A 20,628-nucleotide genomic window follows, 5' to 3' on the forward strand; every position below is an offset into this window, starting at 1 on the left:
GCTTATAGGGAGATAGGCAGTGAGTAGTGTTCACGACTCCTAACGGCTATATACACAGAAATTTTTGTTTCATTGTCTATAAATGGGTTTGCCTTTGTTGTATAATGAGGGAACATGAAAGAAAATGAAAAGACCATTTTGCGTTTGAATTGCTTTGTCGTAATACTAGTACTGTATAATAACACAGTCAAGTCATGTAGTAAATACCAGTAGTTACACGTTAAAGTCTAAGCATTCACCCATCGACTGATAAAAAAACGATCCTTTAGAGGTTTTTGTCGCGAAAATAAGTAATTATAATGCTTTTTTGACATACATGTAGGTTGGTATCAATATGACGAGTAGGAGAGACACAGATAGAAATTCTTTTTTATTTTTAAATTCACATGCGAATATAAGAATCTTTTTGAACTTTCTAGATGGCCCTGAAAAGGGCCGTTTTAATATGTGGAAATTGACAGCTGAGGCACGTTGTCAAGGGATTCCATTCTGCGTCTCAGCTGGATATCTTGATATCCTGTGGCACGACAAGACTTAAAGTTTGGCGCCGTTGGTATAAGAATTTGTTTCTTCGTAGATCGACAGGCATGGGGTTTGTTGACTTCACGGAGAACTCCTGTATCGTATGTCAGGCTTGACTTTAGTCTAGAAAAATTTCTATGAACCGGTCCCGCTTCTATGGTTTCTTGCTCAACTTGAAACTAAGACAAATAATAAAATTCGCATTGACTGGTCGTCTGTCATGTTCATTCATCTGAAAAGAAAAAAAAACTCAACCCACTAAATGAATTCAAAAACGTTATAATAGAGAACAAAATGTTCAATTATAGGATCGAGCTTCCCTTTTATAGGACGGATTGAACCAACGTATTAAGTATTATCCAATCGACTTGGTTGTTATAGATAATGAATGAAGCAGCGAAAATGTACAGTACAATATATATAGTCACAATGCGGCCGTGATAGAAAGACACGCACTTTAAAGAAGCTTAGCTGTCATTGGTCATTTTATTTTTTAATAAAAGAATGCTATTAAGAGATCAAAAGGGGGGAGTTATCAACAGGCAGACATAGTTCTGACCATATTGACATCAATATACTTGAGATGAATAACTCCGACATCCGCCATTTGGGGGATGAGATACATGTATATACTTCTCGCTATCTCAGTATCCACAATTTTCACATTACATACACTGTCCCATCACCCGTATGCTAGCAGTTCACCCAATCTCTCTCTTTTTTTTTAAGTTTTGGGACAATCAACTGTTATTTAAATTCATCTGTGACAGTCTTTTTATTTCATTGGAAAAAGTTTTGTTTTGTTAAAATTTTATTTGATCCACATGTTGTGCATATGAAGGTGGCTAATTATTGCATGTACATGTACTTCACTGCCGTCTGCGAGTATGTCCAATCTAACAGTAATGGAGCGATGATATCTAAGACATCAACGTTTAGGGAAATGTATGAGGAACTCAGATGGACAAGACTTTCAGAAATTGCTGTTATCCATGGCTATTACATGTAGTTGAAATGCTTATAGGGAGATAGGCAGTGAGTAGTGTTCACGACTCCTAACGGCTATATACACAGAAATTTTTGTTTCATTGTCTATAAATGGGTTTGCCTTTGTTGTATAATGAGGGAACATGAAAGAAAATGAAAAGACCATTTTGCGTTTGAATTGCTTTGTCGTAATACTAGTACTGTATAATAACACAGTCAAGTCATGTAGTAAATACTAGTAGTTACACTTTGAAGGCTAAGCATTCACCCATCGACTGATAAAAAACGATCCTTTAGAGGTTTTTGTCGCGAAAATAAGTAATTATAATGCTTTTTTGACATACATGTAGGTTGGTATCAATATGACGAGTAGGAGAGACACAGATAGAAATTCTTTTTTATTTTTAAATTCACATGCAAATATAAGAATCTTTTTGAACTTTCTAGATGGCCCTGAAAAGGGCCGTTTTAATATGTGGAAATTGACAGCTGAGGCACGTTGTCAAGGGATTCCATTCTGCGTCTCAGCTGGATATCTTGATATCCTGTGGCACGACAAGACTTAAAGTTTGGCGCCGTTGGTATAAGAATTTGTTTCTTCGTAGATCGACAGGCATGGGGTTTGTTGACTTCACGGAGAACTCCTGTATCGTATGTCAGGCTTGACTTTAGTCTAGAAAAATTTCTATGAACCGGTCCCGCTTCTATGGTTTCTTGCTCAACTTGAAACTAAGACAAATAATAAAATTCGCATTGACTGGTCGTCTGTCATGTTCATTCATCTGAAAAGAAAAAAAAACTCAACCCACTAAATGAATTCAAAAACGTTATAATAGAGAACAAAATGTTCAATTATAGGATCGAGCTTCCCTTTTATAGGACGGATTGAACCAACGTATTAAGTATTATCCAATCGACTTGGTTGTTATAGATAATGAATGAAGCAGCGAAAATGTACAGTACAATATATATAGTCACAATGCGGCCGTGATAGAAAGACACGCACTTTAAAGAAGCTTAGCTGTCATTGGTCATTTTATTTTTTAATAAAAGAATGCTATTGAGAGATCAAAAGGGGGGAGTTATCAACAGGCAGACATAGTTCTGACCATATTGACATCAATATACTTGAGATGAATAACTCCGACATCCGCCATTTGGGGGATGAGATACATGTATATGCTTCTCGCTATCTCAGTATCCACAATTTTCACATTACATACACTGTCCCATCACCCGTATGTTAGCAGTTCACCCAATCTCTCTCTTTTTTTTTTAAGTTTTGAGACAATCAACTGTTATTTAAATTCATCTGTGACAGTCTTTTTATTTCATTGGAAAAAGTTTTGTTTTGTTAAAATTTTATTTGATCCACATGTTGTGCATATGAAGGTGGCTAATTATTGCATGTACATGTACTTCACTGCCGTCTGCGAGTATGTCCAATCTAACAGTAATGGAGCGATGATATCTAAGACATCAACGTTTAGGGAAATGTATGAGGAACTCAGATGGACAAGACTTTCAGAAATTGCTGTTATCCATGGCTATTACATGTAGTTGAAATGCTTATAGGGAGATAGGCAGTGAGTAGTGTTCACGACTCCTAACGGCTATATACACAGAAATTTTTGTTTCATTGTCTATAAATGGGTTTGCCTTTGTTGTATAATGAGGGAACATGAAAGAAAATGAAAAGACCATTTTGCGTTTGAATTGCTTTGTCGTAATACTAGTACTGTATAATAACACAGTCAAGTCATGTAGTAAATACTAGTAGTTACACTTTGAAGGCTAAGCATTCACCCATCGACTGGTAAAAAACGATCCTTTAGAGGTTTTTGTCGCGAAAATAAGTAATTATAATGCTTTTTTGACATACATGTAGGTTGGTATCAATATGACGAGTAGGAGAGACACAGATAGAAATTCTTTTTTATTTTTAAATTCACATGCAAATATAAGAATCTTTTTGAACTTTCTAGATGGCCCTGAAAAGGGCCGTTTTAATATGTGGAAATTGACAGCTGAGGCACGTTGTCAAGGGATTCCATTCTGCGTCTCAGCTGGATATCTTGATATCCTGTGGCACGACAAGACTTAAAGTTTGGCGCCGTTGGTATAAGAATTTGTTTCTTCGTAGATCGACAGGCATGGGGTTTGTTGACTTCACGGAGAACTCCTGTATCGTATGTCAGGCTTGACTTTAGTCTAGAAAAATTTCTATGAACCGGTCCCGCTTCTATGGTTTCTTGCTCAACTTGAAACTAAGACAAATAATAAAATTCGCATTGACTGGTCGTCTGTCATGTTCATTCATCTGAAAAGAAAAAAAAACTCAACCCACTAAATGAATTCAAAAACGTTATAATAGAGAACAAAATGTTCAATTATAGGATCGAGCTTCCCTTTTATAGGACGGATTGAACCAACGTATTAAGTATTATCCAATCGACTTGGTTGTTATAGATAATGAATGAAGCAGCGAAAATGTACAGTACAATATATATAGTCACAATGCGGCCGTGATAGAAAGACACGCACTTTAAAGAAGCTTAGCTGTCATTGGTCATTTTATTTTTTAATAAAAGAATGCTATTAAGAGATCAAAAGGGGGGAGTTATCAACAGGCAGACATAGTTCTGACCATATTGACATCAATATACTTGAGATGAATAACTCCGACATCCGCCATTTGGGGGATGAGATACATGTATATGCTTCTCGCTATCTCAGTATCCACAATTTTCACATTACATACACTGTCCCATCACCCGTATGTTAGCAGTTCACCCAATCTCTCTCTTTTTTTTTAAGTTTTGAGACAATCAACTGTTATTTAAATTCATCTGTGACAGTCTTTTTATTTCATTGGAAAAAGTTTTGTTTTGTTAAAATTTTATTTGATCCACATGTTGTGCATATGAAGGTGGCTAATTATTGCATGTACATGTACTTCACTGCCGTCTGCGAGTATGTCCAATCTAACAGTAATGGAGCGATGATATCTAAGACATCAACGTTTAGGGAAATGTATGAGGAACTCAGATGGACAAGACTTTCAGAAATTGCTGTTATCCATGGCTATTACATGTAGTTGAAATGCTTATAGGGAGATAGGCAGTGAGTAGTGTTCACGACTCCTAACGGCTATATACACAGAAATTTTTGTTTCATTGTCTATAAATGGGTTTGCCTTTGTTGTATAATGAGGGAACATGAAAGAAAATGAAAAGACCATTTTGCGTTTGAATTGCTTTGTCGTAATACTAGTACTGTATAATAACACAGTCAAGTCATGTAGTAAATACCAGTAGTTACACGTTAAAGTCTAAGCATTCACCCATCGACTGATAAAAAAACGATCCTTTAGAGGTTTTTGTCGCGAAAATAAGTAATTATAATGCTTTTTTGACATACATGTAGGTTGGTATCAATATGACGAGTAGGAGAGACACAGATAGAAATTCTTTTTTATTTTTAAATTCACATGCGAATATAAGAATCTTTTTGAACTTTCTAGATGGCCCTGAAAAGGGCCGTTTTAATATGTGGAAATTGACAGCTGAGGCACGTTGTCAAGGGATTCCATTCTGCGTCTCAGCTGGATATCTGGATATCCTGTGGCACGACAAGACTTAAAGTTTGGCGCCGTTGATATAAGATTCTACTTGATAGCATAAGAAGCGATTTTCTGGTTTGTCTTCGTAAGTAACGGGTAAAACAGTGACCAAAATATTGGAAAGTCGTACAGACATCAATACTTGAAATGAATGACTCCAACAACTGCCAATTGGGGGATGAGATACATGTATATATACTTCTCAGTATCTACAATTTATCAACTGTTATATAAATTCATCTGTGACAGTCTTTTTATTTCGTTGGAGTTTTATTAAGATTTTATTTGATCCATAAGTTGCGCATATGAGTTTCGAAAGTACCAGTCGGTAAGTTTTTTGCATGTACATGTACTTCACTACTGTCTGCGAGTTTTCAGATTAAAATGTGTCCATTCTTACAGTTTTCCTCATTCAGGAAACATACATGTATTTTGGTAGATTTATATCTGTCTTGTTGGATAGTATCAGTTGTTTTTCCTACTTTAATCTGACATTTACCATTTCCACATGTAAACTTCGATCTTCTGATTTACTTACAATGTATCAGATTACAACGATCAACTGAACGCGATGACTAACTCAACCGTTTCTCAGTACTTCGGTACTGTTAGAAGAGATCTTTACTATTGATCACAAATCTTGATGTGATTACATGTTTGTCTACATATATGTTAGATGGTAAACTTGACCAAAGGTAAAAGCTTACTAGTTATGTGGTATCTGAAACGTTACAGTACTTATTGATCTTGAAAAGGAAATAAAAACAAATAACGGTACAACAAAGAATAATAATAGGTAATTGACAACTAGTTCTAATAATACACAATGTCATGAACGCACCTAAATCCAAAAGGAAGTCGCCAAAAAAGAACAAGAGAAAAAATGGATTGCAACAAATGGGATGCGAATTCGAAGGAGATACAAATACAAAAATAACTGAAAATTAACGGGGAATCAAGGAATTCATAGATAAGGTTACTTGGTACATATCCACACTGGCCTGTTGAATATAGGTATGAAAACAAGTCAGAACGCCAGTCCCCGTGGTGTTTCAACAAAATCTCGGGTATACCTGCCTTAGCATATGGCAAGCCAAAGTGGACAAAAATCAATATTTTGTAATATTAGAAAATGAATTTTTAATATTACAAAATCATTTTTTGAATATTAGAAATGATTTTTTAATATTAGAAATTCATTTTGTAATATTAAAAATTCATTTTCTAATATTACAAATTCCTGATTTAGTAATATTATTAAATATCACACATTTTGCAATATTACAAATTGAATTTGTAATATTAGAAAATCAGTCACATTTTTTAATATTACAAAATGATTTTCTAATATTAAAAAATCGCAACTGAAAACAGCAAATCCATTTTCTAATATTAGAAAATCAATGTCTTATATTAAAAAATCGTTTCTTGACATTAGAAATTCAATTGAATTTTTAACATTAAAAAGTGTTTTGTGATATTAGAAATCTAATTGGTAATATCAGAAAATGAATTTGTAATATTAAAAAGTCATTTTTTTAATATCAGAAAACATTTATTTTCTAATATTACAAATTCATTTTCTTATATTACAAATTCATTTTCTAATATAATAAATTCATTTTCTAATATTACAAATTCCTTATTTAGAATTATTATAAAATATCACACATTTTGTAATATTACAAATTGAATTTGTAATATTAGAAAATCAGTCACATTTTTAATATTACATAATGATTTTCTAATATTAAAAAATCGTCAAATCAATTTCTAATATTCAAAAATAGTTTTTTAATATTAGAAATTCAATTGAATTTTTAATATTAAAAAAGTGTTCTGTGATATAAGAAATCTAATTTGTAATATTAGAAAATGAATTTGTAATATTAGAAAATGAATTTGTAATATTAAAAAATAATTTTTTTAATATTAGAAAATGCTTATTTTGTCCACTTCGGCTTTTCATATTAGCAGCTAACGCAGCACCCCCGTGTTTAAGTGAATGGAATGAATACAAGGCTGGATCAAGATCAATAAGAACAAGCATCTCCTTAAAACGTGAGTTCAACACAGACTTTGAAACAGGAACGAGAATACGATTGACGGGAATGTCAATTAGGCACAATTAGTTGTGTCCGATTGTGCACAATGAAGCAGTGCAGTGGACAGTCTCGTAAGATAGTAGTTGCATTTGCTTGACACAAAAATTGTGATTTAACTGTAATACACATTGTATCAAATACAAGAAACAGAAGTTAGACTTTGAAAGCTATGTATCCATCTACCGATGATCAGATGCCTTTAGAAAATATGCTATTTTAACATAGATGCATATGTAAAGGCGGGTAAGAAAGTGAAGGACATATATTTCTACATGTACTATTTTTTATTTCATTTTCACCTAGATACAAACTTCAACATTTTCATCATTGTAAGTCCATCTGACATGAAATTCAGGACTCTCTAGTGCCTGAATAATACAGGAGACAACAGATTTGACATTTATGTGTCGCTCTGAGTAAGATCAGGCAATGGGTGAAAAATGGTATGAAAAAATCCACCATTTTGAAAGTTAAATTTGACTATATAATTTCACTCTCAGAATCATGCAAAGGAAAAGATTGTCTTATAAGTTATCACTATGATAAATTGAGTTATAATTTAATTGAAATACACTGAAAATGAATATTTCAAGGGCAGATAACTCTGTCAAAAATCTAATTTAATTTTTCTAACATTCTATTGAAAATTTCTCAGCAAATCAAATGATGTAGAAATCAAATTAATGGCCTATTCAAATAGAGAAAACATCCTTGAGTGAAATTATATTTTCAGATCATTGGGGTTTATACATGCATATTATATTTCTGATTTTCCCATTTTGCCTGATTCTTACAAAAACTTACATTTAAGGAGGTAGATTGCATTTGTAGTCTTGTTAGCAGAACAAAATGAAAACATGTTTTCATTACCACTGGTTTTTCTGGCTTAAGTGAAAGAGGCCTACGTGAACATGTGTGACAACATTTACAACACATATCACTCTCCAATCCTTTTTACGTGTACTATCAGACCGACTTCTACCAACAAGTTCCTAATGGAATTATGTTGTTCAAACGGCAAAAAAATTACCTCCAGAATGATTTTGGAGAGGTTGAGTTCTTTGCAGTCAGCTTTCACGCGCGGATTATTCTGGACACGCTGAAGTCGGTGCCAAGTCAAGAAATAAGGAATCTTATTTGATATCCCCCTGTTTTCGTACTACTGTATCATCTGTTTGGACCCCGCTTTCCGAAAGTATTTTTTTTTGTTTTTTTTTTTTGTTTTTTTTTTTGTTTTTTTTTTTACTCGGAAGTCACGTCAGTGGCTTCGAGTATTGTAAGTATAAGAATGAAAAAAGCGCCTCCGGCAGATAACTTCACCGACTGAAATGCTTTCTTCAAATTAATGCGTGATTCTCTTTTAAACTTTAAAAATTTCACCGATATCCAAAATGAATGATATTTCAAACATTTTAAGCGTTAATTTTCAGATAAATATTGTCGAACTGGTAAATCGAGACGCCAAACTATTTTTACTATTTTTTTACGCTTGGCCGCGTAATAATTTCATAGAAGATAGTTAAAAGCCAATACAATTTAATTGGAGTTATCTCTCTTTGGGTGGTGTTGGATTTTAACTATGCCCCGTGAATGGTATTATAATCAAAATCATTTTATCAAGAAGTGTCACAATCAACATCAAGTTTAAGGTCTCAAGAACGTAAACAAAGGCAATAATCTTATTTTCACGATATTTGTGTACATCTTGATTTTGTTTTGCTGCAGGTTGCAAGGGAAATATGGGTTCAACACCAAAACATTCTAAAACCTTATTCCATGTCATGACCGGCAATCTAGCACATTGCTTAAAAATAAACATCGGAAACTTATCTTGCAGGTTGCACGCCAAGCGACTTCCAAGTTTCAGCACCTACGGTGCTTTGACTTTTTTATTTTTTTGTTTGTAGCCTCTTTGTTTGAATGACCTTCAATGAACCGAGTTGTTTTATTGTGTCGTAATTGTTGAAGCAGACCTTTTTATACGAAGATCTTACCTATAAGGACTGCTTCTCAGACAGGCGGGAGGAAGATTAAGCGTCATCAGCTTTTCTTGAAACAAAATCCCAGTCACTCATGTTATGCCTAGTGCACTACGGAATTTTTTATTCTAGATACACCTACACAGTCGTTCATGTAGTGTGAAGTACACTTCGGAGAAATTTTCTAGAAACATAGCCCCAGTCGCTCATGTCACTACGGAATAATGCTGTCTACTGAAGTAGTATGGATATGGAAAAACGTATTGGTCGACAAACTTAAGATAGTGGAATAAGATCAATACATACGTATATGTATATAAATATTTTTATATGAAGCGCTAGCGCGTTGCATTGAAAGAAAATGTGCTAGGGTTTAAACCCTTTTACACACGGATGAAACATCAAATATGGGTGATCAATTATTAAATAGAAGGAGATGTTGTAGTACTAGAAGTTTATCCAAAGATTTATAATTTATGAAAATGCATGTTGTAAATAAAACTTTTATTAAAAAATGTATATAAATAACAAATAAAAAAATCGTTGTTCTGTGAAAAACACTGAACATTAAATAATGTTCTATTTAGCAGACCAATAAATCTTTTTTGCTTTAACTTGTAATAATTTCTGCTGGTTTAATAAAATACCAGTCAATGCAAACCCGTACAGGCCACCAGTATCTAATCCAGTTGCATATTGGTATTGCTGTAGTTTCCTACGGGCATCATGGCCGAAATAAACGTGCTCCGGTCCTTGCCACAACGATGCCCAAGCCTCTCCTTTGTCTAGGTGCTCATAAGGCTTTAGAATACCGTTTTCGGTATACAAATTTCTCATTGTAATAAAGATGGAAGTGTCATGATTTTCCAAGGAAAGCCCTGGTACTATCCCTGCATGAACTATAATGACACTTTTTGACGGAATTCGTATTGTATATGGAAGATCTCGTAGATATCTTAAATCATTCACATCCAGTTCTTTAGTCCAATGTAATTTTTCAGGCAATTCATAACCTTTATCTTCAATATATTTCAAACATCGTTTAACAATGGCGTCGTCGTGGTTGCCTCGTACAGCATAAGCGTCCATTTTTCGAATTCTCCTTAATGTAGCTAAATTTTTGGGTCCCTTGTTGGTTAAATCCCCCACAAATATTGGCAATAGAGTTTTGTTCTTTACTTCAGCTTGAGCCAGCCGTAAGAGCTCATCTAATTCGTCAAGGCAACCATGAACGTCCCCAATTATGAATATTTCTTTGTTTTCAACAACTTCTTCTCCGAGTATTAAATGTTTTAAAGGTGGATTTTCACTAAAACTGTGAGCTTCGACCTTTGAAGAGGATACACGTTTAAACTGTCTGTGAAATAATGTTTGTTGAAAATAGGCAAATAAAGCTGCTATGCTCAGCATCTGAAATTAAAGAGGATAATATGTAAAGTTATTAAGCATTTTGCCCAGTCAGAGATCTGCTCAATGATGAAAAACCATGAGAACACAATGAGTACTCACTGTGAATTGGACTCTTCTTTTATTGAAAATGTTTACACGCGACTCCGTTTAACGCGTTAATTGCTCGACCACAATTGGTCACGTCTGTATTCTACGGTACATTGAAGCATGAACATGGAGTTGTACATATTCGCTTACTACCACAACGCGACAAGTACATTTAACGCGATAAGTACATTTAACTCATAAACTTATAATTAGTACTCACTGAAATTCCAAGTAGTATTCTATTCCTGGTAAATCGAAGCATTCAGAAAGTGTTTAACAGAATTATTTGCTCAATAACTTACAAGATGATAGAACCATGCGTTAAGTCAACGATACGTGTATATACTGCCCGGGGTATACGTGTCTAATATGCCATGTGCATCGGATATTCAGTATTGATGAATTATTAAAGAGCATATCGATCCACTACGTTACAGTAGGCTTACTTCACGTGTTATTCATTTTATAGTAAAATATGTAACGGGACATTAATCTGAGACAAACCTTTTTAAAAAACAACCACCAGAATACAGCACACACAACGTAAAACTTACTTCTGTTTTAAAATTTTAAAATTTTCATGATTTTAAGCAAAAGATGAAATGATATAAGGCTACTTACAGTTAATACCCAATTAATGTTTGCAATAGAAATCCTTTCTTCAACCCACCAAAGTTATTCCGTGTGTGCTTGCCTGTTGATTCTTCCGTTTTTGGGATTTTACTAATTTTAGAAGTATAAATACTTTCATTAGAAGTGCTAAATGCACTAAATTACATAAGTTAACAAACATGTGCATTTATGTAGCAACGGAAATTTATTTTTCAAGTGGTTAAAAAACATTGCTTTTCTCCGGACATTTTTGTGCCTATTTGGCGATATTCGATATTCAAGTTCGTGGTAAAAGATTAATATATCTATCACAATTTAGGTCCCACCCTTGCACCTTGTAATGTCATTTATTTATATGGTTATTCATTATTATGTAAAATGTACTGTCTTGCTAAAAATCAAATATTGAATAAATGATTATTTCACTCAATTCTAGTCTTTGAAATGATGCAATCAAAACTGCGTATCCTCTGCGACCGCAAAGTGGTTCACGTCATTATTGAAAATTTAGGCTAACGAAAATATATACATACCACAGAAATTAAACAAACAACAAGCACGACATCTATTTGTCGCACTTAATTTATACTTATGATCCAAAAATATATGGTCTACACTTAAAGTATTTATTATTAAATGAACCGAAATTGGAAGTCACACCCAGCATCTAGTACCTCTAAATGTACCACCTTCCCTTATTATTTTGTTCATTTCTATCGCTACAAATGTTTGTTTTGAAAAATGTACAACAATGTATTTTGTATACTGTCTCGGTATGTAATTTCAATTTTTCTAAGCTCTGTCTGATCATTTTATCTTTCTTCTGTGGCAATAAATTCTGAAAAATAGCTTGCTCACTTAACTTGATTTATGTGTATGTGCTATAATAGATAAATCTGAAAAATGGTCTTTATAAAAAAAATCAGACTGGAGGTGAATCATGTATGTCAAAAACTCGCGGAATTTACTTTTATTTCTTATTCAGGAACAGTTACAGAGCACATAGTCATAGTTTTTCGTTTATTTTTTGCACTTTCGAGGTAATAATCATATAGATAATGTATGAAATTGGCACTTTGCACGAGTTATCGTTCTTGATTTGGTTGATTTTGGTTGGATGTAAATGTAGTTTGTTTGTTTGTTTGTTGGGGTTTAACGTCCGAGCAGCAATATTTCAGCTATATTCAGACAATGAACATGAAAAGGATGACAAAATGAACATGAAATGAAAAAAAGGATGGGTCACAAGGATAATAGGGTCGACAAATTTTGATTGCCACTGGAAAAAGGGGGGATGGGTAAGGTAGGGCAATTTAGCCTCCTGTGGCGGAGCGCAAAGGTTCCTACTCCTATCGAATACCACAGCAGGGTTCTTTAACGTGCGAGGAACGTGGCATCTTTCCCAACACGGTGCACCACTATGGTTTGCGGTCAGGTTTTCCGTTTTATAGCCTGACAACTCCAGCATGTAACACGCCAGGGGTACCCCATTCCACCACCTGGGGCACACATCCCAGTTGCTCTGTGGGCAGAGCGCCTAGCCCCCGGCTAGGTTTCTGAGCACTATTTAGTCGCCTTATACGACAAGCTTAGCGCTGCTGCAGGCCTATTCTTTTAACACCCGGACCTGCACGGGGCTGGATGTAAATGTAAGGTTTTCCCCAAACAGAAAAGACTATCGTTGCACAAACCCAATAGCATACGTAAACCGAAAAAGCATAATTTGTTCGCTGAGCAATTCTACCCCATTAATCACCTTTACCATAGGCAGTGTATGGATTGGTACGTAAGTTAAGTAAGGTCAAATTGGAGTGATCGGTTGTAAAGAGACTTACTATTTTCTGTGTTCCACCATTTGTATAATTCTTTTGCTGCGAGAAACAAATACATAGCTGCGACAATCATCTGTTCGAAAAAGACATTTATATCGCGCTTAATGTGTGTCTTAATTCAATATTAAGGCTATTACATAAATATATTTTTGCGTATGCATTATTATTTCTGAATATGCATAATTATACGCTTAATTATATTTGGTTTCTTCCTATTGTTATGTATTATTAACCGTTCATGTACATCCATGTTCTTACAGTTGTAAAAATTCAATGAAAAATAAACCGGTTTTAAAAATTTATGTTGTCACTACCGTGCAAAATATTTAATTTTGCTGCATTTTTAAAATTTTTTGTTATGGGGAAAAAAATTAAAACAGCTCGCCTGGACTCTTTTCATACAAACTATGTATGTCTGAAAACAAAAGGCAATATTACATCACAGGCACTCAATGTTATATCAAAGGCACTCAAAGTTACTTCAGTAAATATTGTGGGAATACTATCCATGAGCAGAAATACTATCCATGTGTTGGAATACCATCCATGTGTGGACGTTGAGTACCTGTGGTTACATGTACAATAAATCTTTAAAAAAATAACCACCTTGAGCCACTTGCATTAGACCAGACTATTAAGTTACAACGTATACAAAGAAAGCAATATTCATCTGAGGGTATGAGAATACCACGCAAGAGACTTTTGTAATAACGCCGCTATGGTAACAGGTAGCAACGTCTGTAGCCGATCACGTGATTCAATGACCTGCCATCCTTTTGCAATATTTTGCACACTGTCACATATCCGTTGGCTTTTCTTTCTTGGAAGGTAATTCAAGTTATAAAAAAAAGTCACATTTACTCAAAAATTGTCGCAGAAGATACAAATTAAAGAAGATAAAATAAGTTAAAAACAACAAAGCAGGCGGACATTCAAACGGAGCGGACACGGCGAACCCCCTCCCCGGAAAAATAGGTAAAATAGATTTTTTTTTCTGGCACGAACTGTTTTTTTTTAAATTACATTAAACAAATTCGTGCCTCCTTTTGCTCATCCTTTTATCTCTAATGTCCTAACATGAAATCCTGGATTCAGAAAGATAATGTGAAAGAAATCAAAAAATGAATTGCATTTTCGAACAATAAAAAAAGGGAAAAATAATTATCTGCCGTTATATTTCTGTATACTTACTTTATAAATATAGTACATAGTTTGAACATTTGAACATTAAGACGTTGATAGAAAAATGTTATAAGTATGTTGTGGCAAACTACTTAAGCAATAATAATTATAAGTAGTTGTAGTGCAAAGGAATTCATTACCTTGCAGAATGGATCCCCCCTCACATGAAGGATGCTAAATTGAGACCAAACATCTCCAATCAACGGGAAAAAATAGAATATTGCGTGTGGATAAAGTCAAATTGGACCTAAAGTTATAAAGGTGAAGAGAATGGATAAAAGAAAAGCAATACATAGAAAATGAACAATAACAACGACTACAGGAGCCGTAGATCTCTGTTATTATATATACACTGGTATAGTACAAAGCCTCCTGCTCACCTGGAACACACATCGTGTTGCACATGCCAATTTGAACATGGAAAAGAGAGACCATTAACAGAAAACATGTTGTTCTTGTGGCGCATACACTAAGTATATGGAAGTATTGCGCGAAGTTCAACGTAAAATGTCAATAATTTATACGGTATGCGAGATGCATCATGTGAAACTTCATTTTGGCATTTATATATACAGTATATATAGGGTATATATACAGCTTAGATTTCAATTCGTCATCCCTTCATGAATTAGGCCATCGTCACAATAACTTTGCGACTGATACAACGTGTGCAACCATAAAACATATTTGTTTGTCTTCTAGATCTGAGACATCATCCTCTCGGACGGTACTAGAAAGCAGAGAATGCTTACCCTGCTGACTACAGTGATTAATAAATACTTCTATATTTTTATCAATTTATATCGAAGATCAGAATTGATATAGCAGTCGCCAGAGCCTTTAGATTTGTAAAGCCTGTTAGCATCTGTAATTATCTTACACTGCCGCAGGAAATTAGTTCCATTGGTATATATATTGCAGATAGTTAGGTCCACTTTGTATGCATCTCTAATATGCTATTTTCAATTATGTGTTATTGACACCAATAAACAAACCCAATAAACAACTTTTACTGTGAACTAAATAATTATGCTGATTAATTTATGTTGCAATTTTTAACAGATTACCTCTTATCAGTACCTGTTTATTTCTATGAATTTACCCGAATAAACAAGTCGTTCAGTGTCGATATATTCAAGTTGCCTATTTATTTTCAAACGCATAATAAATAATTTGATGTTAAGCTAGAAATGAAAACCCTGCAAGATTATAAATAGTCTTCAACCATAGAATTGGAATGTAAAGAAGAATGCTGAGTACCAATTAGAAAAACTGTCTTCAGATATCTCATGCAGGCCCTGACGGATAAAAGGGGCAGTTGTTCCGATCAAGAAACATGTATAAAGAAGGGGATTTCAGGCTATTATTTGCCGCTCATCTTTTGGCAATTTTTGTCACAAAATGGTAGCATAACTCCCGAGACCATCCTGATGTATCATTCACTGTATCGTGTATTTTATTACGGTTACGGCCTCGTGACATCGGAAGCCCGGCGTTGGCAAATACAAATGAAACTTTGCATAGACGATGGCATGGAAATTTCGATAATGCATTTCTCGGGAATCGTCATTTTTGGTCTGATTTTATTGCTTTTTGCAATAATCATTCTATTTGGCTATTTTTGCCATGTGTATGTTATTATAATAGAGCTGCTGGTGTTCCAGAGTCTTAAAAGTGCATGTCTAATGTTTTCTGCACCAGGCATGATTGGTGAAATTATATCATAGGGTCTTGCTACCGCTATCAAATATGCAACCGACTGTATATAATAAAATGTATTTGGTGGTGATACCTGTGTTTATTTATTAAATTGGTTGCAGAGCAGTAAATAGTAATACGTTCGATTTTATTAGGGGGAATGAGTTGAAGCGAGTTACTCCCAAATCTGGGACCCCCCTTTTCGTGTTATATACCAGTCAGGCTGTATATTTGATGTTGGGAGCAATCCCCTGTGACTATATCGTTTATGTTAATGTACTCGTCTCTGGACTAGGTGCCCAGAAACTAAGCGCTTTCACATGACACATTGGTAATAACTTGTAGCATTTGAGCTATAAAGAGTAATCAAGGGAACCAAGGTTATAGCGGTAATCAAAAGAATGTAATCCAGGGACAAAGACCAGACATGGAAAACAGACATACACAACAAAGAACATAAAGTAACTAAAACCATACATATAAAGTAACAAAAGTAAATGAGCAACTCGGACTCCACTAAAAACTGGGAGCATGGACCAGGTGCACCGGTAGGGTAAGCGTCCTCTGCTTTTCTAGAAACACCCATCGAGTTGCTAATAAAAAAGTCAAGTCCGGGGTAGACAAAAAAGGAAAGGAAAACTATGACCCGTTGCTTAGCAACTGAGAAATGTATCTAATTGAGAGGAACATGTTTGTAAAGATAGGATTTATTTCAATGATTGTGACTTAAGTGTGAATGATTTAACAGACAGTTTCGACCCGGAGGTCGATTAATTGAATTTCAACCTGAAAATTCAAAAACCGGGAATGGTCAACTAGTAGTTTGTAGTTCAATCATGCACTATGTCGGAGAGTTTTGTGTTCGTTCATCTACGTGTTCCATGTAAACCGATATCGAACCCGAATATCACGCAAAATGGAGCATGAGAAGCTATTTTCTGGTTTATCCTTCGTCAGTAACTGGTCAAAATATTGGAAAGTAGTACAGGCATAGTTTTGACCATGTTGATATCAATACTTGAAATGAATGACTCCGACACCCCCAATTTGGGGGATGAGATACATGCACAGTATATGGTACTCAATATCCACAATTTTAACATGACAGACACGGTCCTTTCAACCGTATGTTAGGAGTCCATCTAATATCATGATAACACCGAAGACAGCAGAATTGACATTTAAGGAGGTACATTACATTTATGGTCTTGTCAGGTGAACAAACAGATTTTTTTCCCTTGCCCCTGGTTCTACCGGCTTGAGTGAAAGAAACCTACATGTACATGTGTCACAGCATATACAACGCTATTATTCTCCAATCTTTTCTACGTCTACAGTCAGACAGACTTGTACCAACAAGTTTCTAATAGAATTACGTTGTTTAAAGGGCAAAACTGTTCATTCCAAGTCGTTTACTTTTTTTTATTTTTGTGTTTGTAGTCCCTTTTTAAATTACTTCCATAGAACCAAGTCGTTTAATAGTGCTGTTGTTGATGAAGACTTTTTTATACGAAGATCTTAGCAATAAAGAATGCTTGTTGTTGGCGGGCGTAATATTAAGCGTCATCTACTTGGAATGGAATCCGCTTTCCGAAGGCCATTTTTTAATAGTGTAATAGTTTTTGTCTATAGTCCCTTTTCAATGAAAGTCTTATTGAATTAGACTTCCTAGAAACATATATCCAGTCGTTCCTGCCACGTCTGAAACATTAAGTGAATAAATCTATCTAGTAGTTTGAAGATGGAAAAACCTTACTGGTCGACAAATTTGAGATTATGGAATTAGATCAACACATAAGTCGGTTGCAAATTTTTCATATGAAGCCTAGCTAGCGGTTGCATTGAAAATGTGACACAGTAAACGCTTTTACACACCAATAAAACATCAAATATGAAAGACCAATTCTTAGATAGAAACAGTTCAACTATAGATGTTTTAGTACTATTAGTTATTCCACAAAGGTGCCAATATTTATAAATAATTATTCATGAAAATGACCGTTGTATTTGAAAATTTTATAAAAAAAATTGTATACAAATAACAATTAAAAACTTTTGGTTTTGTGAAAAACGTTGTACAATAAATAATGTTCTATTTAGGAGACCAATAAATCTGCTTGGCTTTAACATGTAATAATTTCTGCTGGTTTAATAAAATACCAGTCAATGCAAACCCGTACAGGCCACCAGTATCTAATCCAGTTGCATATTGGTATTGTTGTAGTTTCCTGCGGGCATCATGGCCGAAATAAACGTGCTCCGGTCCTTGCCACAACGAGGCCCAAGCCTCTCCTTTGTCTAGGTGCTCATAGGGCCTAAGAATACCGTTTTCTTCATACAAATTTCTCATTTTAATAAAAATGGAAGTGTCATGGTTTTCCAAGGAAAGCCCTGGTACTATCCCTGCATGAACTATGATGACACTTTTTGACGGAATTCGTATTGTATACGGAAGATCTCGCAGATATCTTAAATCATTCACACCCAGTTCTTTAGTCCAATGTAATTTTTCAGGCAATTCATAATCTTTATCTTCCAGATATTTCAAACATCGTTTAACAACGGCTTCGTCGTGGTTGCCTCGTACAGCATAAGCGTCCATTTTTCGAATTCTCCTTAATGTAGCTAAATTTTTGGGTCCCTTGTTGGTTAAATCCCCCACAAATATTGGCAATAGAGTTTTGTTCTTTACTTCAGCTTGAGCCAGCCGTAAGAGCTCATCTAATTCATCAAGACAACCATGAACGTCCCCAATTATGAATACTTCTTTGTTTCCAACAACTTCTTCTCCGAGTATTACATGTTTTAAAGGTGGATTTTCACTGCGAGTCCCGAAATTTGAACAGGATTCACGTTTAAACTGTCTGTGAAATGTTTGTTGGAAATACGCAAATAAAGCTGCAACGCTCAGCATCTGAAATAAGGAAGATAAAATATGAAGTTATTAAGTATTTTGCTCAGTCAGTGATATTTCAATTCTGCTCAATGATAAAAAATCGCAAGAAAAGGCCAATGCTATTGGGTTTTCTCTTCTTGATTGAAATTTCAGTTCAGAACGCAAATTTTTGTTCCATTCTAATCAACATCATTATTATAGCGAGCGCCGCGAAGCGGTGTGAGCTCTACGGTTATTACGTGTATTTTCTAAATTTCCCTTAAGGTTCCCCAATATACTAACGAAAAAATGTCATGTCCCGGAAGTAAAAAAGTGACTGTCCTTACGGAGAAAATTCATCATTTCCTTCAATCAAACAAATAAAAAAATATATGTCAAGATTACCTTTCAGTAAAAAAAAGTTCACCTTATCATTATAGTTTCCATGTCTTTTTCTAATTTGTTTTACTTATTTAAAGAAGTGAATGTTATGCCATGTTTTTAAAAACTTTGGGAAACACGTGGATGTACGTACGTGTATCTCCGTGGTTACACTGTTGCTGTTGTGGAGAACCTAACCCGCCTTGGAAAAAAATATAAATCCGATTATATTATCAAAATCGAAGCATAGCTTTTATAATATAAGAAAGGCAATCATTTTCTGGTTTGGAATTGGCAGCTGTCGTCTGAATTTTGTTTACTTCACATGATATGTGTAAAATATTCCCACCATCCGTGGAGAACTGTAATATTTCCGGTATCTGTTCATGACATGCCAAAATTGAAATGGATATTGCTAGAGATGTCCTTAAGGGATAAAAAATGTAAAGTATTGCGAGGTGGTATAAAGTTATTGACCATTTTGAAAGCGAGGGGAAAGGGGGTATGGGGTTGGATTTTTTTTTTGGGGGGGGAGGGGAATTGTTCAAGTTATTCATTTATTGAAAAAAACTTCCCCATTAATTAAAACGACAGATTTTAAAATAGAAATATTGGTTGCTGCTTAAATACAAATGAAAATATTGCATTTGCGAAGCAAACATTTTCAACAGGGTCGCCCCCTCTCTTATTTTTTACGAGTCTCGTACAGACGGTATACATATGGTAAAGCTCATGGTGCTCGCTAATTTAGGCAATACCTACCCCATATTAACTATTCGTTATATGTCTAGTTCACTATATGTAGTCATTGTGACTCTTAATAAAACACGACTCCGTTTAACGCGTTAAAAAGTAGATCACACTTGTAACGTCTGTGTCCTACGGTTCAATAAAGCATGTACATGGACTTGTACATATTCGCTTAACTTATAATTTGTATTCACTGAAATTCCAAGTAGTATTCCATTCTTTGTAAATAATCCAGGCATTCAGAATGTGGTTTATGGAATATGCTCAATGATTTACCAGATGACAAAATCATGAGTTAAGTCAACGATAGATCATTACATTTGTAACATGTAATGCGTACCAGTCATGCAGTTGTTCAATATTGATGAATTTAAAAAGAGCATAACGATCCACTACTTAACAAGTGGCTTACTCAACCTGTTATTCATTTAATACTCAAATATGTAACCATCTGTAACGGGAAATTAATCGCAGACAAACCTTGTAAAATAGCAAAGGTAGACAACCACCACTAGAATACAGCACGCACAATGTAAAACTTACTTCAATGTTTAAAAATGTCAATTTTTTTGCAAAAGATGAAATA

General features: G+C 34.6%; 2 protein-coding genes across 4 annotated transcripts; both read right to left on the reverse strand.

Annotated features, from left to right (window-relative positions):
* Window positions 1-9,718: 9,718 nt before the first annotated feature.
* Window positions 9,719-13,866, reverse strand: LOC148606942 (uncharacterized). Of its 3 annotated transcripts, XM_088545026.1 has the most exons (4): window positions 13,763-13,866; window positions 13,160-13,229; window positions 11,334-11,435; window positions 9,719-10,625 (listed from the first exon to the last, which is right to left on the reverse strand). In XM_088545026.1, exon 4 carries the CDS (start codon window positions 10,623-10,625, stop codon window positions 9,795-9,797), a length of 831 nt encoding a protein of 276 aa, XP_088401152.1. In that variant the 5' UTR covers window positions 11,334-11,435; window positions 13,160-13,229; window positions 13,763-13,866; the 3' UTR covers window positions 9,719-9,794. The 3 variants fall into 3 exon arrangements, with proteins under 3 accessions (XP_088401152.1, XP_088401151.1, XP_088401149.1); XM_088545025.1 differs by lacking the exon at window positions 11,334-11,435; XM_088545023.1 differs by lacking the exons at window positions 11,334-11,435; window positions 13,160-13,229; window positions 13,763-13,866 and adding an exon at window positions 10,933-11,241.
* Window positions 13,867-18,037: 4,171 nt separating this feature from the next.
* Window positions 18,038-20,606, reverse strand: LOC148606943 (uncharacterized). The gene is made up of 2 exons (XM_088546583.1): window positions 20,523-20,606; window positions 18,038-18,950 (listed from the first exon to the last, which is right to left on the reverse strand). The coding sequence occupies exon 2, from the start codon at window positions 18,948-18,950 to the stop codon at window positions 18,129-18,131; it is 822 nt and encodes a 273-aa protein (XP_088402709.1). The 5' UTR covers window positions 20,523-20,606; the 3' UTR covers window positions 18,038-18,128.
* Between the last annotated feature and the right edge of the window lie 22 nt (window positions 20,607-20,628).

This window comes from Perna viridis, chromosome 9, assembly GCF_037379345.1.
Source record: "Perna viridis isolate PV_CMFRI_1.1 ecotype Kerala chromosome 9, ASM3737934v1, whole genome shotgun sequence".
In the NCBI taxonomy this organism is placed as follows: domain Eukaryota; kingdom Metazoa; phylum Mollusca; class Bivalvia; order Mytilida; family Mytilidae; genus Perna; species Perna viridis.